The 18,592-nt window shown below is 42.1% G+C and overlaps 1 protein-coding gene and 1 pseudogene across 1 annotated transcript; one reads left to right on the forward strand and one right to left on the reverse strand.

Moving 5' to 3' along the window:
• Positions 1 to 3,039: 3,039 nt before the first annotated feature.
• Positions 3,040 to 15,663, reverse strand: LOC133077755 (large ribosomal subunit protein eL22-like; annotated as a pseudogene).
• A 679-nt stretch (positions 15,664 to 16,342) lies between these two features.
• On the forward strand, positions 16,343 to 18,289 carry LOC133077756 (zinc finger protein 813-like). Its single transcript, XM_061172513.1, has 3 exons — positions 16,343 to 17,351; positions 17,520 to 17,578; positions 17,930 to 18,289. The coding sequence occupies exons 1-3, from the start codon at positions 16,343 to 16,345 to the stop codon at positions 18,287 to 18,289; spliced, it is 1,428 nt and encodes a 475-aa protein (XP_061028496.1).
• The last annotated feature ends 303 nt before the right edge of the window (positions 18,290 to 18,592 follow it).

The following is an 18,592-nucleotide window of genomic DNA, read 5'->3' on the forward strand; positions in this document are numbered from 1 at the left end:
AGCGCAGGCTCAGTAGTTGTGGCACCTGGGCTTTGTTGCTCCGCTACATGTGGCATCTTCCCGGAGCAGGGATCAAGCCCCTGTCCCCTGCATTGGCAGGCAGATTCTTAACCACTGTGCCACCAGTTAGTCCACATCTTCCATTTTTACATCAAGGAATGTATAAATCAGTGAGTTGCTTTCCGATTCTTGTGACATGAATATGTACATAACTCAGTGAGTTATATAAAGTAGGTGCACTATAAACATGATAAAAGAGCATTCCTCTAGGCGATCAATTTAATGAAAGAACTGGAATGGGAAGGTGGTGAGATGAAATGTTTTAATTTGGGAATTGGTACGGTAAAGTGCTTGAAAATCAAGGTGGTGGAAATGAACAAGGATGCAGTGAACTGAATGAGATTATAAGGATGAATAAGATAGAAAGACCCCACAATTCCAAGTACAGTTTGTGACAGTGAGACAGTCTCCATTGCCAAAATGTCTGGAAGCCATTCTGCCACTTCTCAGTGGATGGTATTCACTTTCAGGGCCAGTGCATTTTGCAGAGAAAATAAGATTTGTGCTACGTATATATAGCGTGACAACTGACACCCAATATCCTCCACTTAGAACTTGATCCTGAGCAAAAAGAAAATATTTTCTTTGGAAAAGTGATCTTCAGTCTGATTTATATTGTATTTCGTCATTATCCCACTTCAGGTAAGAGTTATTGTTATTAAGGGTTTATGCCTAATAACTTACTAAATTTTCATCTGTCAGAAAAGCACTGATATTTATTCTCATTTCACCAATGAAGGATTTTAGGACAAACACAGATTTAGACCCATTCATTTGCATCCCAGCAAGTGGCAGAATCGGGAATTGAATCCAAGTTGTCTGGTTTCAGTGACAAATGGCTTAATTATGTTGCTACACTAACAAGACTAATTATTTCTATCCTTCCACAACTCAACATCTGTACTTAATTTGTTAGTATCTGTTGACTCTTTTAAATGACTTAACTGCAAATATAATTGTGGTTATGATAATGTTCTATAACATCTATACAGGCATACCTCATTAGTGCCCTTTATTTTATTTTTTAAATTATTTTTTTATTTTTGGCTGCGTTGGGTCTTCTTTGCTGTGCGTGGGCTTTCTCTAGTTGTGGCGAGCGTGGGCTACTCTTTGTTGCGGTGTACCAGCTTCTCATTGAGGTGGCTTCTCTTGTGGAGCGTGGGCTCTAGGTGTGCAGGCCTCAGTAGTTGCAGCATGCGGGCTCAGTAGTTGCGTCATGCGGGCTCTAGAACCCATGGGCTTCCTTAGCTGTAGCTCGTGGGGTCTAGAGCGCAGGCTCAGTAGTCGTGGCACACGAGCTTAGTTGTTCTCCAGCATGTGGAATCTTCCCGGACCAGGGATCGAACCGGTGTCTGCTGCGTTGGTAGGTGGATTCTTAAGCACTGCGCCACCAGGGAAGTCCTTGCCCTTTATTTTATTGTGCTGCAGAGATACTTTGTTTTTTTTTTTTACAAATTGAAGGTTTGTGGCCACGGTGGGTGGAGAAAGTCTTTGGCACCATTTTTCCAACAACATTTGGTCACTTTGTGTCTCTGTGTCACATTTTGGTTATTCTCACAATATTTCAAACTTCTCCTTTGTTAATATATCTTATGTTGTGTCCGACCAGTGATCTTTTTTTTTAATACTTACTTATTTCTTTATTTGGCTGGTCTGGGTCTTAGTTGCTGCACCCGGGATCTTTTTACTTGCGGCCTCCACCTCTTTGCCCACAGAAATTAAATGCTGCTGGTCAGGTAAGATGCCCCCAGGGTTTTCACGAAGGTCTGCATCTCTACGTCTACTAGACCAACTCCTTGAAGAGAAAGCAGAAATGATGTTTATTTTAGTTAATGTATTTAAACTTGTTTTAGACATAATCCTATTGCACACTTTATAGTCTACAGAATAACTTTTATATGCACTGTGAATATAAAAAATTGGAGTGACCCACTTTATTGTTAAGTTTGATTTATTGAGGTGCTCTGGAACTCAATTTGCAATATCTCCAAACTATGTGTGTAGATTTATTTCATAGGCAAATATTACCAAAAAATGAGTATTTAAATAAGATGCAGGTACACTGATTATCACATAATTCTACAAGAAAAAGTATCCAAGATGAAGTTGTATTTATTGAGGAAAAATGGTTCACAATTATGATGGATAGAAAAGACACATTTTCGGGCTTCCCTGGTGGCGCAGTGGTTGAGAATCTGCCTGCTAATGCAGGGGACACGGGTTCGAGCCCTGGTCTGGGAAGATCCCACATGCCGCGGAGCAACTAGGCCCGTGAGCCACAACTACTGAGCCTGCGCGTCTGGAGCCTGTGCTCCGCAACAAGAGAGGCCACGATAGTGAGAGGCCTGCGCACCGCAATGAAGAGTGGCCCCCACTTGCCACAACTAGAGAAAGCCCTCGCACAGAAACGAAGACCCAACACAGCCAAAAATAAATAAATAAATAAAATATTTAAAAGACACAGATAACAAAACTTATGGCAGCTAAAGCAATATTTAGAGGAAAACTTATAGCTATAATATAAAAAAAAAAAAAAGAAAAAAAAAAGGACACATTTTCCCTTTAGGCAGGAACAAGTGTAAAATGATACCAGCTTCTGAAATTATTGCACAATATTGTGGCTAGCTAAGGTGACTTAGTCCTCCAGTCTCAGACCCCAGGTCTGGTCCCTGAGTCTCTGAAACCGAGCAGCTTGTTGCGTCAATCAGGAACAGAAACAGAATATCCGTTTTTGGTTTTGGTTCCTATGTTTTATTCTAGAACTCATACAGACTATTCCAGGTAATTGAGGTTTTTTTAAAAAATAATTTTTATTTTATTTATTTGGCTGTGCTGTGTCTTAGTTGCGGTATGCGGGATCTTTTAGCTGCAGCATGTGGGATCTAGTTCCCTGACCAGAAATTGAACCCGGGCCCCCTGTATTGGGAGTGGAGAGTCTTAGCTACTGGACCACCAGGGAAGTTCCCAGATAATTGCCTTTTAATCCTCATCTTCCTCCTCTTATTCATCTTGATTAATCTGGAAGTAATGCAATTTGTAACTTTCCTTGGTGATAGCACCTACCTAACCTACGTAACCAATCTCGGAGATTAGTCTTCTTCAGATATTTTTTGGTGAGATATTTCAAATACCTTTTGGAAAAAGACACCTCAGAAGTTGCGGTAATCTTGCTTTTGCTTCTTTTGATTGTTACAACCCCTCCACTAAGATTCCCAGCTTTTCTGTTCAGTTTGATTCTCTCCTGAAGAACCTGCTCAAAATTGGCAGCATCCATGATTACATCTTGTACAGGATGGGTACAGTCAAGAGTAAACTTCAGGACCTGCTTCTTTTGGTTTTTTAATTGCCCCCCACAAGCTTTTTCAGGGGCTCCAAGGCTGCCGCGGAGGCTGAAAGGTCAGAATATCCGTTCTTTATGGTTTCAGTATGAAATAGACCATTCTACATAGCTAGTTTTTTTTAAAATGCACATTCTCGTTTGTAATACAAAGAAAAATCCAGTTTTTATTTCCTTAAAGTGCTTATATTAATTGTAACTGCAGCAAATGTTCCAGGCTCCAATCACCGCCCCACAGCTACCACTTGGAGACCCAAGTTTCCAGAGCTCTGAATTGCTTCAGCCTCACTAGCGGGACGTGCGAGAAATCTGTTGGCAAAAAAAGCTTTTTATTTAATCTGTTTTTAACTTAAGAGGAATCTTCTTAGTTTTTGCAAAACCGGCCCATACAATTGTACGGTTTTACCTTAAAAGTATTATGGACAGTTAACTAAACAGGTCAAGGTAGGGGAACCTCGGCCCGTGCGCCGCACTCACGCGCTCTCTCCGCAGACCTGCACTCTCCCCGCTCCGCCCCTCGCACGTAGCGCTCCGTCCAGGCCCCGCCCCGGAAGCCCCGCCTCTTCTCTCTGCTTGTCCGCGGTTTCCTACGGAAGTAGAAGCGGTGAGCGCGAGGTGAACGTGGTGCGGCTGACCGTGAGTTTTTTCTTCGTAGTGTATATGTGCCGCGCGGTCCCCCTTACTCCATCCTCGGGGTCTCGCAGTCACTATGGACGTAAAATCACAGCAGCCGGCCCTCCACCCCAAGTAAATCCAGACGTCGCCGTCACAGGACGGGTGTCTTTTCCTTTGGGTTTGAATTCGCTCTGAGGCTGGTCCCTGACCTTGGCTTTTTTGCCTTCGGTCCACGTAGACACCGCCTTTCGCAACATTTCCCTGCTTCAAACCTGTTGTCTCGCCCTCGCCGTGTAAAGTCCTCTTCCGCGAGGTGGATTCGCGCCCCCAGCCTGGCCTTCTCGGCCCCTGGAGGGCAGCGCCGGCCGCCCCGCTCCCGGAGAGGCCGCGTCCTCTCCCCGGTCCTGGGGTTCTGGAGAGCCCGTCCCTCTCCGGAGACCCCCTCCCTCCCTCCCAGACCCTCTGTCCTCGCCTGCTTCTCAGGCCGGTGCTTTGCTCCGCAGGCCTCCCCTTCCTAGTCAGCCCTTCCTTTCACCTCGCGTAGGGGGAGGTGACCTGGGCCAGCCGTGTGACACCCAGTGTATGTCTGTCCCCAGTTTCCACCCCGCTGGAAAATAGTCTCTTCCGGTAGGGCGGCATCTTATTCAGTCACCATCCCTGTAAATTCGTGGGCGAGGGGGATCAGGAGAAGCAGAGACAGAGCGACTGGGAGAGAAGCAGAAAAACTGAGAAGGAGGAAGGAATGAGAGAGAACCGATGGGATAGTAACATAGGGAGAGGGGCCTTGTATCACCGGCAGGAGGGAGACACTTCACACAGGGAGTGGGCGGAGAGCGTAAGAGTTGCAACCATGCTCTTCAGAGGACCGTGGTGCTGGGAGAGAAAGAGGAAAACTAGTGACTAGAAGAGCAGAAGAGAGAAAGCAGGAAGGAGGAATAGCCACCTGGGGTGCCAGAGAGTGCAGACTAAGGCATTGTAGCAGTTACAGAAAGGATGTAACCTGGAGATCGGAGAGGGAGCTGAGTTTGGGGATAAAGATGGAGAAATACATGGATATTTAGGACAATCATACAGGTTGGGGAGAAAGCAGCAAGAAGGGGAAGAAGTCGCAGAATGGGGCAGGACAAGGGTGAGGGAGAAATAGAGGGGAGAAACAGCAGGAGAGTAGAGGGGAACAAAGAGAGATGAAATAGGAGACAGATAAACAGAATGAAATGGAAACACATAGTGGTGCAGGTAGAGGTGAGAAACTGGGTCCAGATGGGTGGTGAGTTGTTTGGATATGGATGATTATGTTGTGATATGTTGATTTGTAGCTTTAGAATCTAATGAAGTAAAATTTATTTGCTTAAATTAGACCGATGAGGATGGGAGGTGCGAAAAGTGAAAGGTTTGTGTATTTTGTAAGTATTTGTAAGAGAAGGTAACTTCCATTTGCAGTTCCTGTTCGGCCAAGGCGCAATGACTTGACTCAGACAGTTGTGGGTCACCCCCTTCCATTTTCCTGGCATGAGGTAGAGGAGAGGCGAGAGACTAGTGGCACAAGAAATGACTAGCTTTGTCACCACGTGGTGCCTCTTTAAAGGAACATTAAAAGTTTTGGGTTTTGTAATGAATTTTCTTCTTTCTTTCTGGTTTCTTTACGTTTAATTCTTTGTGTAGCTTGGAATAAATCTTAGTCCATTCAATTTCTACTTTCCTGTAGGTAATTATTAACTTCTGGAATAAGTTTGGTTCCCTTAGGTAGTCTATTCATGTCATTCTTTTCTAAATAAGGTAAATCCCCAATTTTTGAAAAACTTCGACACCAGCATTTTTAGATTAAAAATAATTCACAAATTATTTCTTTTTATTGATTCAGGTTTATATGAGGCCTGAGTGCTTTTCCTCTTCATCTTATATATTGGAAAACTTCTTTGATAACTAGTAAATAATTTTAGACTATTTTGATGAGTATTTGGTAAAGAGGTCATTGGTCTTTTACATTAACAGTCAAAACCTAATTTAACCAGTTAGTCTAATATTTGTTTTTTTTCTCTTTTATTTGGTCTGTTAAAATAGCTATGAGGTGACAGGAAGATGTTTCGCTCAGGTCCCTCTTTAGTGTTCTTTGCAAATGATGAAGGATGGGTTGGATTGGCTTGGAACCTTCCTCCAACAGAGCCATCTATTCATGATGAAGAAGTTTGCTCACAGTTTATTTTTCAGCTGACCCCTTACAATGTTTTCTTCACGAGTGGCTATATTTTTGCAAATCTGCATGTTTAAATATTTTACTGAGATCTTCTGGAAAGAAGAATTGAATACTCAGTATTATATCTGTGTGATCAGACCTTGAAAGAGAAGTTTCCTTTGGTCAGGAACGTGAAGGTTGGTCCTGGTGTTTTAAATTCGACAGGCAATGAGGACAAAGTCGGCCCACTGGCCCTTCAGGATCCCATTTCAAACTTTAGTTCCACCTCATTCTCTGGATTCAACCTGGGCTTTCTCAGACATGTCTCCCGTCTGGGCCTCCTCAGGGAGCCCACTTGTAATATGGAGATGAGAGTCTAGACTCAGAAACTGTGAGTCTGAGGAATATTGACTCCTGAAGTGATTGGCCAAATTGTGTGTTTGTCTGTGTGTGGGAATTCTTTCTAGTGAGAGTGTCCTGTGTTACTTAGAATTTTTCACGGTTCCCAGTCATCCTAGAATGAAAAGCAAAAATTCAAGGATTGAGAATGGAGCATAGCCTCATAGTTTGAGAAACCATAGTCAGACATATTTCTCTGCATTAAATGTAAATCTGAAAGTAGTTTATGTCAACCCCTGGGCTTCAGACCTCCACTGGGTTTTTTTTGTCCTCGGGACAAAATCCAGTTTCCTTCCTGTAGCTACACAGACCTGTACCATCCTCAGGGCCCAGCCGGTGTCTCCAGCCTCATCCTGGGAGCTGACCCTGTTCTCTTGGTTCACTCTGTCCTGGTCACATTCACCTTTTCTCTGTTCCCAAACACCAACACCTTTCATGTTTCAGATCTTAGTTGCTTCTCTTACCTTTTTCTTTTAAGTCAGCATGATTTTGGCCATACACCCTCCTTCAAGTCTTAGTTCAGAGATGGCTCCCCATCCACCCCCCCAACAATCTCCGTGACATTAACCAGATTTTATTGCCTCAGTATCAGTCACCCTCAACAGAAACGCACTTCTCCATTGATTATTTTGAGTCTCTTGTCTTTAACCTCCACCGAAGGACACGGTGTTCATCTTTTTCCGAGGGTCACTGCAACGCCTCACTCGTGGGATGTTTTCAGATGCTAGGAATTTGCATTGGGCTGAGTACTCCTCAGGGAATACGAAGGTAACAGGGTAGGTGATGAGGATGGTTCCCATATTTGTTCTGGATATTTCAGCGCTTATTGATCTTTACCTTGTGTGCCTCCTTAATTACTCCAGAGCAAAAAGCTGTAGGGAGGCTTAAGAAGCCCTGTGCAACTGGTTTCCTCTTGCAGTGTCGTCCTCACGTTTATTCTGCTGCATTACTGCTCTGCTGTAGCTACAGGTGTTCCAGGCTGTGCACATCTGGGCACCAGTTGCCACCTTGACAAGTGCTTTGCCTTCAGCAGGTCATCTGCTCAGAGTCAGGGGTAGTGATTTTACGATGCTAAGGGTGGGCAGAAGGTCCAGAACCTAAGGGGATGTGAAGGAGAGCGCCCTAAATAGGGAATGTATTTTCCAATTAGATGTGAGTGGGGAGAACAGGAGACAAGAAACTTAAGGACGCTCTCTCTTTGTAACTGTCTCACTGAACTCAAATGCCTGTGTAACTGCACTCCATAACGTCCCCAGTTGCTGGCAAGTATTCTCCAGGGGGCCAGCTGTTTGATCTTCATACTGAATGCCCAGTGTCCTTTGGGTGGGAGCGTCTGTGTTCTGGTTGCAAGATCTTTGCTGAGAGGTCTTTGTGCCATTTATCACGTTTCCTCTTGTTCGCATGGAGGAGAGAGAGAGAAGTCGGGAAAGTGAATCAGAGCCTGTATGGGTCTGCATGAGGGATATGGCCGCAGATGTGGGCATCAAGTTGAGCCCAGTGAATGTGTGCACCTGTCCCTTGTGGGATCAAGGAATGTGGGGAAGTATTGGCAAGGGATGTCTTAATTCTGTCTGGAGCATCATGACATGGGTTTATGGGTGGTTGTGGCTTTGAGGTGCCATAGGCGCCTAGCTCAGCTTCCCTGTAACATAGATGCTGAGACTGAGGCTTGCATGTATTGGTTACGTTGGGTCACACCTTCATTCCTGAGGAGGAATGAAGACAGTGGATTTAGAAAGAGAGAACCATTTTCCCCCAGTATTGTTAGAGCTGTGGCCTGAGATATACCCATAGGGAGCTCTGGGTATAGGAGGATGGCTGCCATGGTACTACAGGAATGGATCTAGAGGGTGCCCTATAGAATCCACTCTAAGCAGTGACTTGTGTTGGCTTTTTTGGGAGGGCAAGAATCATCGTGTAAACCTCCAAGTAATACAGGGAAAGCCTCAGAGATCATTGTTCGCATTACCTTTGCTATTTTTGAGCATTTTGGGTTGTGAGTGAAGAATATTTCAGATGCGCTATGAAAGATACAAAAGAGAGCACTTCATTGGGGATGTTGGGGTCTCACTGAGGCATGTGTATCATTGGAGACGTCTTTTTAATTGGTAGGTTTTGGAGACGACAGTGTTTGTGCTGGAATCATTGTAAATGAAAATATGGGCTTTTGGGTCTACTGATCCTTGGGTGTCTCCATATGTGTTTTTTCCTGATGCATGAGTTATGAAGAGCTTGGTTTGTTATTTGGCATTCTCTATGAGGATCATTAAGAGAGTGTCTGGAGACTGTGTTGGACCCCATAAGAGTTTGTTAGTCTATTTGTGTCCGTACGGGAAATTATGAGTTCTGTGTCAGATGGCAGAATGTTTTGAGCAGGGAGCTTCTGCTAGGTGTGTGTCTAGCACGGGCCGTAAAGTCCTGTCATGTCTGGAAAGATTGCTTCAAGAATCAAAGGGCCCCAACACCACAGTGATCTAAAGTCTAGAGGCTCATCCTTGGGAAGAAATAGCTGTTAGCTTTCTTGCTGCCAGGCTCATGCTTGTTTCTGTACTATCCTCTCTTTATCTGTCTCAGCACACAGACACACACAGACAGACAGACACACACACACACACACACACACACACACACAGGCCCAATACAGAGAACAGAGCACACTTAATGCCCTGTTGGTGGGAATGTAAATGATACGGCTATTATGGAAAACAATATGGTGGTTTCTCAGTAAATTTAATGTAGAACAGACACAATCTGTCAAACCCACCTCTGGCTCGATATCCAAAGGAAATGAAATCAGTATATTGAGTGAAATATCTGCCCTCCAATGAGCATTAATGCATTATTCACAACAGCCAAGCTGTAGAAAGAACCGTAATGTTGACGAATGAATAATGAAGAGATTTTATATATAAATATATATGTATGTATGTATGTATATATATACACACACACAAAATTCAGCCATAAAAATGAAGGAGCCTATCATTTGTGACAAAATGAACGAACCTAGAATGAATATGCTCACTGAAATAAGCCTGACAGAAAAAGATAAATTCTGTGTGGAAACTAGAAATGTAAAACTCATAGGGCTGTAGAGTAGAAAGGTTGTTACCAGGGGCTGGGTGGTGGAGAAAATGGGGCGATGTTGCCCAAGGGTTAGAAACTTTCATTTGTGAAATGAGTAAGTTCTGGGGATCTGTGTGCACCATGCTGACTACGGTTGATCATAGTGTGTTACTATATACTGGAGAATTGTTAAGGGAGTAAAATTTTAGTGTTCTCACTACACAGACACAAAATGGTAACTGTGAGTTAATGGAAGTGTAAATTACTTGATGCTGATAATTATTGTACATGGTGTACATCTGCCAAATAATCACGTTGTACAGCTTATATGTACACCATTTTTATGCATCAATTATACCTCAGTAGTGCTTGAAAAGAAAAAGAAAGCTTGAGGTGTGTTGGGCTCACCTCCTCCAGATGGTGCTCAACCCAGGCTTCACACTGATTTGAGTAAGGCATCTTTATGTGTTTTATACCCCCTGACCAGAGATGCCTTTTAAAGTAGCTGGGATGGGGCCCAACGTGAATAATACTTAAGGTTCCCCAGGACGTTCCAATCTGGATCCATCACTGAGCATCATGACTCTGGGTCCCCCCGTTCCTGAGGGCTGAGATCTGGGCTGAGGCTGAGGGGGCTCTGCTCTGCGTGGGGATGGATCAGGGCTGGTCTGTGACCTGAAGGGGATCATCGGGTCCAGCTGAGGTGCCCGCTGCTGCTGTGCACGTGAGGGCCTCACCGGGAGGGGAGCGTGATCTGAAGGAAAGGGTGGGAAACTCACTGGTTGGTCTCTGTGTGGGAGTTTACTGTCCTGAGCCCCTCCCGGGACCGTGGGCAGCAGGGGACTGTCTGTTCCGCATGCTGAGGTCTTCCCTGTGTGTGTGGTGGTGACTCAGGAAGGGGCTGTGTCGATTCTAAGCATTAAACAGCCTGTTTCCAACTTTGAAGCTCGACCTCTAAAGGCTCACATGGTCTGAGGAAGAAGCCCATAAGAAGAGGAGGAAGAGGAAAGAAGAGTAAGAAATGGCTCTTTCTCAGGTGAAGTCATGTTCTCAGTTGATTCTTCAGTGTATCCGTCCTGAAATTCCCTTCTTTGGACACGCTAATCCTCTCTGACTCTGAGGTGTTGTTCCTGACACCTGTGCATTCATCCCTACCTAGTGCCGTCCCTCATTATGTGTTTATAATTGTTATATCTTCTTGGAGAATTGACCCTTTTATGATTACGTAATGTCCTTTGTCTCTTATGTCAGATTTTCTGTTTACTTTGTCCGATATTGTGCAGTCACTCTTGCTGTGGGATAGGATGTCTTTTTCCTTCCTTTTGCTGTTTGCCTTTCCTGTCCTTAGATTTGTCTTTCGCTCTAGCTCTCTGTTTTCCTCCTGTTACTTTCTTTAGTGGTCCCTGCTCAGGCACACTGTACCGTGGTGAAAGGCAGGAGCCCTGGCCAGCCCCCTTCACTCCACTGTAACTTCAGAGGGAATGCATCGACCCTTTCCTTCTGATCATGACATTGGTGAAATGTTCTTTCTTAATAACAATATATTTTTTCCATATTCCTTTTTGTTATGTTTTATAATTCTCCAAGAAACTTTTTACTTTACCATTGTGAGACTTTTATTCTTAATCTGTTAAAATAATGTATAATAGTAATAACTTTCCTAATTTTTAAAAAAAATTTTTCTAATTTTCAATCAATGTTTTATTAGTGGAAAAACTAAGAAACCCTTTTTGGCTTTTGTTAATGCCTATCTGTATAAATTCAAATGGACAGATTTATATTTATATTTTTGAATATAGTTATTGAAATTGGAGTTAAAGTATTCTCGTTTTTTTTTTAATGTCTGTACTATTTTCTTTTTTAGTAGCCTACTATAGAATCATGTTGAGAAGCTCAGTTTAGTACAGTTTGTACATTTTCATTTCTGTAAGAAATATCCTGAAATACACGTGAATAAATATGATAATGAAAAAATAGTCTGAAAATCTGTCAGGAGACCACTCTCGTTTCCGTTAATTTATCGTTGACATGTGTGCATACGTGCGCGGATGTGCAAGTCCATGGCTTAGATAAAAGGCATCATGATTTTAAATCTATAGATATCTTTTTGCAGTTCATATTATATCTTTAATATATTCCCTGGCCTTGAATTTTTTCTACAGTATCATGTTCATGGTTTAAATAGTAATAAGATTACTAACGTTTTGTGTGTATGTGTGCGTGTACACGTATATAATGAACTTTTAGGCTGTTCCATGTTGTTTACCTTGAACTTCTTTAAAGTTTTCTCAGGTAATCGTCTGTCAGTGAAGTTTTAATGCTCTATGTGTTACTTAACTCTGTGATTTTTAAGCTTCAGTTCCAGAGCCCAACCATGGTGTAGCCCAACCAAGTTCATGTGCTTACTGTATGATTCCTTAGATTCCTGAACTCAGTCGAGTTTTTCAGAGTGTCTCTGACACAGTTTTCTCCTCTGTAAGTTGGGAAAAGATCTTTCTTTAATGAGCTTTGATGTTGCTAACAAGTTAATACATGTAAAACATTTAGAGTAATGCATAGCATATAGGAAGTGTTCATATAATGTTCCTCTTTGCTGCTGTTATCATCATCATAATTGGAGGTTTTGAGCTTTCTTTATAAAGCCACTGTGGACTCTGTCATCTCTGAAGACACCACTCATGGTTGTCCAGGAGGATGATTATCCCTCAGTGTATAGAACGTAATATCTAACACTTCCACATGGACGGCCCGGTGTTGAATTTTTATTTGTATGTATTTCATGTATTGCCCACAAAAATGAGAAGGGTAAATCTATTTGAAGGATATTGTAATCTCTATGACAAAGCATGAGAAATTAAAATTAGACACCCAATTAGCTTCAAATACCTTTCCATGGATCTGTCAGAATACATACTTCAATCTAATTGATCTTTTACCTCTACTCATTTTGTATGGAAATAAGAACTCTCCTCATGTCCTCTTGGTGAAATGTTTTTTTATTTAAGGGACAGTTGACATTGAATGATGTGGTCATCGAATTCTCTCCAGAAGAGTGGGAATGCCTGGACCCTACTCAGAGGGCCTTGTACAGGGACGTGATGTTGGAGACCTGCAGGAACCTGCTCTCTGTGGGTGAGGATAACTTCCCTCCAAAAGTCGGGAGGGTATCTTTGCATTTTCCCCTGTTTCCCTTTTGGAATCCCCTGCCTTGGTTAACTGAGCTCAAAGCCATGTTGACTGAGGCATGAAAAGCTTCTTGATTTAGCATCAGGAGTTTAAACATGCCCTTTCTTCAGATGATCTGGCCACTTCGCGGTACACCAGGAGTTTTTTAAGTGATTAAGTGTGTCTAATGCCCAAGCAGAAACTTTTAAAATATTTCATTCCCTGTGCTCTACCTCTGTGCTTTTGATTCAGTACCTATTAGAAGAGAGTTAGATGTCTGCATATTTCATTGTTCCCTCTGCATTGAGAAGGAGGCACGCGGTGGATGAGTTTGTGAAATATGTTTCCAGACCCACCGCAGCATTAGTAGTGTTTGGGAAACGCTACCAAATGGGAGAGTTGTTTGCGAAAACAGAAATCTATTCGTTGTCAAGTCTGAGAGGAAATTTTTCTTCTCCCTTAGTTATCACTCGGTTCCTCAACATGTAAAATGTATTCTTTCCCCCTCCAGTGGTGCGGGAGCTCCACCAAAGACAAAGGCAAAGTCTTTATCATGATATACAGCACTCGGCTCTCTGGCCCCTGTGAACTTGTTGCTGCTTGATTTTGAGCAGCGTGAACAGGGTTGTTTTAAAGGGGTCTGTTGCTCCCTCAGCTCTCCTTTTGGACTTGATTCCCTTGGATGCTCAGTTCTCAGTCCATATAGATCAGAGCTGATGCCTCCAGACTCCAGCCCCTGAGCCTTTCTGGGTTCCACCCCCATCTTGTGTTCTTTGAAGACCTAATCAGAGGATGGGAAAACACTGGCTGCTCTTTCATTCCATCTGGCACCTCAGAACCTGCAAGGAGCTGTCTCAAGCCCTGTCTGCTTGTTTTGCTACCTCAACCATTTACTCCTTTGACTAATATCTCCCCATTCTGCTACCAGAGTTTGGTAACAGCTGTTCTACTCTAAGTTGCTCTTAGTATGCCTCTTTTTTTTATTTTACTTTATTTTTATTTATGTTGTTGGGTGCACTGGGTCTTCATTGTGGCGCGCAGGCTTCTCTAGTTGTGGCAGGCGGGCTCCAGAGCTCGCGGGCTCAGTAGAGGCAGCGCTTGGGCTTATTTGCCTCTTGGCACGTGGGATCTTAGTTCCCCGACCAGGGAGCGAACCCGCGTCCCTCGCAATGGAAGGCAAATTCTTAACCACTGGACCACCAGGCAAGTCCCAGCATGCCTCTTTTTTAAAAAATATATTTTGCACATAAATGGGATCATGCGGTATTATTCTTTCTCTGAATAATTTTACTGAGTATATACCTTCATTGTCCATCTGTGCTGTTAAAAATAGCAGGATTTTTTTCTTCTTTATGTGTAAATGAAATTGCATTCTGTGTATCTCCCAGATTTGTTCCCCATCCATGTGTTGGACAGTTAGGTTGTTTCAATGCCTGGGCAATTGTGATTACTGCTATTATGAATGTGGGAGTGCAGGTATCTTTGTTTTTTAATAAATTTATTTTATTTATTTACTTACTTTTGTCTGTGTTGGGTCTTTGTTGCTGCGCGCGGGCTTTCTCTGGTTGCGACGAGCGGGGGCTACTCTTTGTTGCCGTGCGCGGGCTTCTCATTGCGGTGGCTTCTCTTGTTGCGGAGCACGGGCTCTAGGCGCGCGGGCTTCAGTAGTTGTGGCTTTTCCTTTAGGTTTCGGGTAAGAACATTCTTTCACATCTCCTGGAATATTATGTATGTACTTTGTGATTATATGCATAGAAATGGGGCCTATGGAATATTCAATTTGATACCTTATGTAGCAAATAATGTAATAAATGTAAACCTGCTTTATTGCTTCAGTGTCCCATTCTCTCTCTTTTTAAATCCCTTTTGTTTTGGCCCCATACCCAGAGTATAATTTCCACAGTTAAAAATGGAATCATATTGGGAACTCCTGGTGGTCCAGTGGTTAGGACTTGGCTCTTTTCACTGCTGTGGGCTCAGGTTTGATCCCTTTTTGGGGAACTAAGATCCAGCAAGCTGCATGGCATGGCCAAAAAAAAAGGAATAGTGTTGTGTTACTTGCTGGGCCAATTCTTCTTTTGTTTTTTTTCCTTAATTAATTTTTAATTTTATTTTTTAAATTTAATTTAATTTTTTTCTTTTTGTAAATTTATTTATTTATTTAGTTTTGGCTGTGTTGGGTCTTCATTGCAGCGTGCAGGCTTTCTCTCATTGCAGTGGCTTCTCTTGTTGAGGAGCATGGGCTCTAGGCATGCGGGCTTCAGTAGTTGTGTCATGCGGGCTCAGTAGCTGGGGCTCACGGGCTCTAGAGCGCAGGCTCAGTAGTTGTGGCACACGGGCTTAGTTGCTCCGTGGCATGTGGGATCTTCCTGGACCAGGGCTTGAACCTGTGTCCCCTCCATTGGCAGGTGGATTCATAACCACTGCACCACCAGGGAAGTCCTCTTCTTTTCTTTTAACCTCATTATTTTTAGTTGCCTCGTACAGTTTTATTCACACATAATATACAATCACAAGCTATGATACCCCATGTTTATTAGTCCCTCTCCTCCACTCAGTCCCGTTATCAGTCCTGGTCTTTCTTTACATGGTCTCTCTCTCTCTCTTTTTTTGTATTATTTATTTATTTATTTATTTTTGGCCACACCCCGTGGCATGTGGGATCTTATTTCCCTGACCTGAGATGGAACCCGCACCCCCTGCTTTGGAAGCGCAGAGTCTTAACCACTGGACCACCAGGGAATTCCGTTTACATTGTCTCTTGATGTGGTTAGAATCACTGTCGTTTGGTCACGTATTTAAGTTGTTCTCTTGATCTCCCCAGTTTCCGCAGCACTTCATCATCCATCCCTCCACCCTCCTCATTACTCACACTGTAAAAATGATTCCCTTTCATCCATTGAAAAACTTTTTCAGTAGATGACCTAAATCAATATGTGCAGCCGTGATGACTCAGAAACCATTTCCAGCAGGGATGCTTGAATAACAGGATTAGTTACATAGCTCACTTCTTCTTGCATCTCCCTTAAGATTTCCTTTTTAAACTTCTGGTATTTGTATGTTTACTGTTAGTTGGTATGTGCTTTGTGGTCACAGTGGAAAATACCCTTTTTTGAGAGCTAATGTAAGTTTTTCCATTTGAATGTTTTTGTCACAGTGTTTGAAACGATGCTACGCTGAACTTAATTTGAATTACGTGTAATCACTCTTTCTGTAGTGAAGAATCCTATTCTTTACTGTTCTTCAAAAATTTAACATCATGGTTGAAAAGTTTCGTAACTCTGTTTGATAAAAGTGTTACTTTTGTTTAATATCATATATTCAACATGAAACATTTATTCATGCAGTGTAATGAATAGGAAATGTATGGTTCTTTATATCTTGTAGATATTTCTCATATACACGTGATAAGAAAATTACAACTAAAATCAAACATTGATAGAGGAGGAGTATTCCAAACAGTGATTTTGGAAAGACATGAAATCCAGGAAATCAAACCTTTTTACCTCTCAGAAATACAAGAGAATATGTTTGACTTTGGATTTCAGTGGAGACATGATGAAAGAAATTACAGAAATATCCCTACATCCCATAACCAAAATGTCACTGATAGAAGAAGTCAACACGGTGGAAGGGATGCAGGAAACAACCATATTGGAAATAGACTTGTGTTAAGCCTTCAGGATGAACTGCATATGTTTAAAAGTAAACAGAAAATTGATGATTTTAATAAAGCTAATAAGAGTATCAACAGTACTTCCTCATTTTCACCAGTTGAAGGAATTTCTCCTCCTGTCCAAACCAACATTTCTAATATATATTTTATGCATCCTTCAATACTGACACAAGACCAGAGCCCACACAGGGAAATACTTTACAAATGTAATGAGTATGGCAAAACGTTTCATCAGGGCTCAAATCTCAGGAGTCATCAGAGAATCCATGTAGGAGAGAAATTACATAAATGTGATGTATGTGACAAGGTCTTTAGCCGAAATTCAGATCTTGTAATTCATCAAAGAATTCATACTGGAGAGAAACCTTACAAATGTAATGAGTGTGGCAAGGTCTTTAGTACAAAAGGAAAGCTTTCAGTTCATCAGAGAATTCATACTGGAGAGAAACCTTACAAATGTAATGAGTGTGGTAAAACCTTTAATCAGAGATCAATCCTCACTCGACATTGGATAATCCATACAGGAGAGAAATTACATAAATGTGATGTATGTGACAAGGTCTTTAGTCAAAATTCAGACCTTGTAATTCATCAAAGAGTTCATACTGGAGAGAAACCTTATGAATGTAATGAGTGTGGCAAGGTCTTTAGTCAGAAAAGAAAGCTTTCAGTTCATCAGAGAATTCATACTGGAGAGAAACCTTACAAATGTAATGACTGTGGTAAAACCTTTAATCAGAGCTCAACCCTCAGTCGACATCGGATAATCCATACAGGAGAGAAATTACATAAATGTGATGTGTGTGCCAAGGTCTTTGGTCAAAATCCAGACCTTGTAACTCATCAGAGAATTCATACTGTGGAGAACCCTTAAAAATGTAGGGTCTGTGGGAAAACCTTTCTTTCTTCCTCCGGCGTCAGTAGGCATGACATAATCCATAGAGTAGCAAAACCATATAAATATGATGTATGTGACAGAGTCTTTCATCGAAATGCAGTCCTTGGACTTCATCAGGAAATTCATACTAGAGAGAAACCTTACAAATGTAATGAGTGTGTCACAGTCTTTAGTCAAAACACAAACCTTGCGAGTCATCCAACAATTCATAATAGTGTGTAATCTTACAAATGTAATGAGTGTGGCTAAAACCTCTCATCAGGGCTCATACCTCAGTAGGCATCAGACAATCCATACAGGAGAGAAATTACACAATTGTGATGTATGTGGCAAGGTCTTTGGTTAAAATTCATACCTTGCAATTCATCGGAGAATTCATACTGAAGAGAAACCTTACAAACGTAATGTGTGTGGCAAAACTTTTCATCATGGGTCAACTCTCTGGCATCATCAGATAATCCATACAGGATCCAAACCATATAAATGTGATGTGTGTGGCAGAGTCTTTAATCGAAATGCAGTCCTTGCATTCTTCTTCAGAGAATCCTTACTGGAGAGAAACCTTACAAATGTCATGAGTGTGGCAAAGTCTTTTGTGAGAAGACAACCCTTACAAGGCATCAAGAAATTCATATTGCAGAGAAACCTTACAAATGTAATGCGTGTGCCAAGGTCTTTAGTCAAAACCTCCAACTTCGAATTCATTGGAAAATACATAATGGAGCAAATTACAAGAGTAATGATTGTGGCAAAGTGTTTAGTCAAAATGCAAACCTTGTACGTCATCAGAGAATTCATAATGGTGAGAAGGCTTACAAATGCAATGAGTGTGGCAAGGTCTTTCGTCAGAGTTCAACCCTTTCAAGCCTTCAGAGAATTCATAATGGTGAGCAGTCTTAGACATGTAATGAGCATGTCAAATTCTTCAGTGTGCTTTCAAGCCTGACTTAATGCCATCAGGCAATCCATATAGGTGAGAGACTTTAATAATGTAGTGATATGACAAGGCTTTTAGCAGGTGTCCCCTTCTTATGCTTTATTAGAAATCTCATTCCTGATTGAAACCAGTAATTGTAATTCTTGTGGCCTGGCCTTTTGACAAGGAATGTATTCACCAAAGAATTCATTCTGGAGATTACCTCATGAATGTATGAATGCGAAAAACCTTCACTCGGGGCTCACATCCTACTTATCATCAGACAG

This window comes from Eubalaena glacialis, chromosome 18 (assembly GCF_028564815.1).
Source record: "Eubalaena glacialis isolate mEubGla1 chromosome 18, mEubGla1.1.hap2.+ XY, whole genome shotgun sequence".
In the NCBI taxonomy this organism is placed as follows: domain Eukaryota; kingdom Metazoa; phylum Chordata; class Mammalia; order Artiodactyla; family Balaenidae; genus Eubalaena; species Eubalaena glacialis.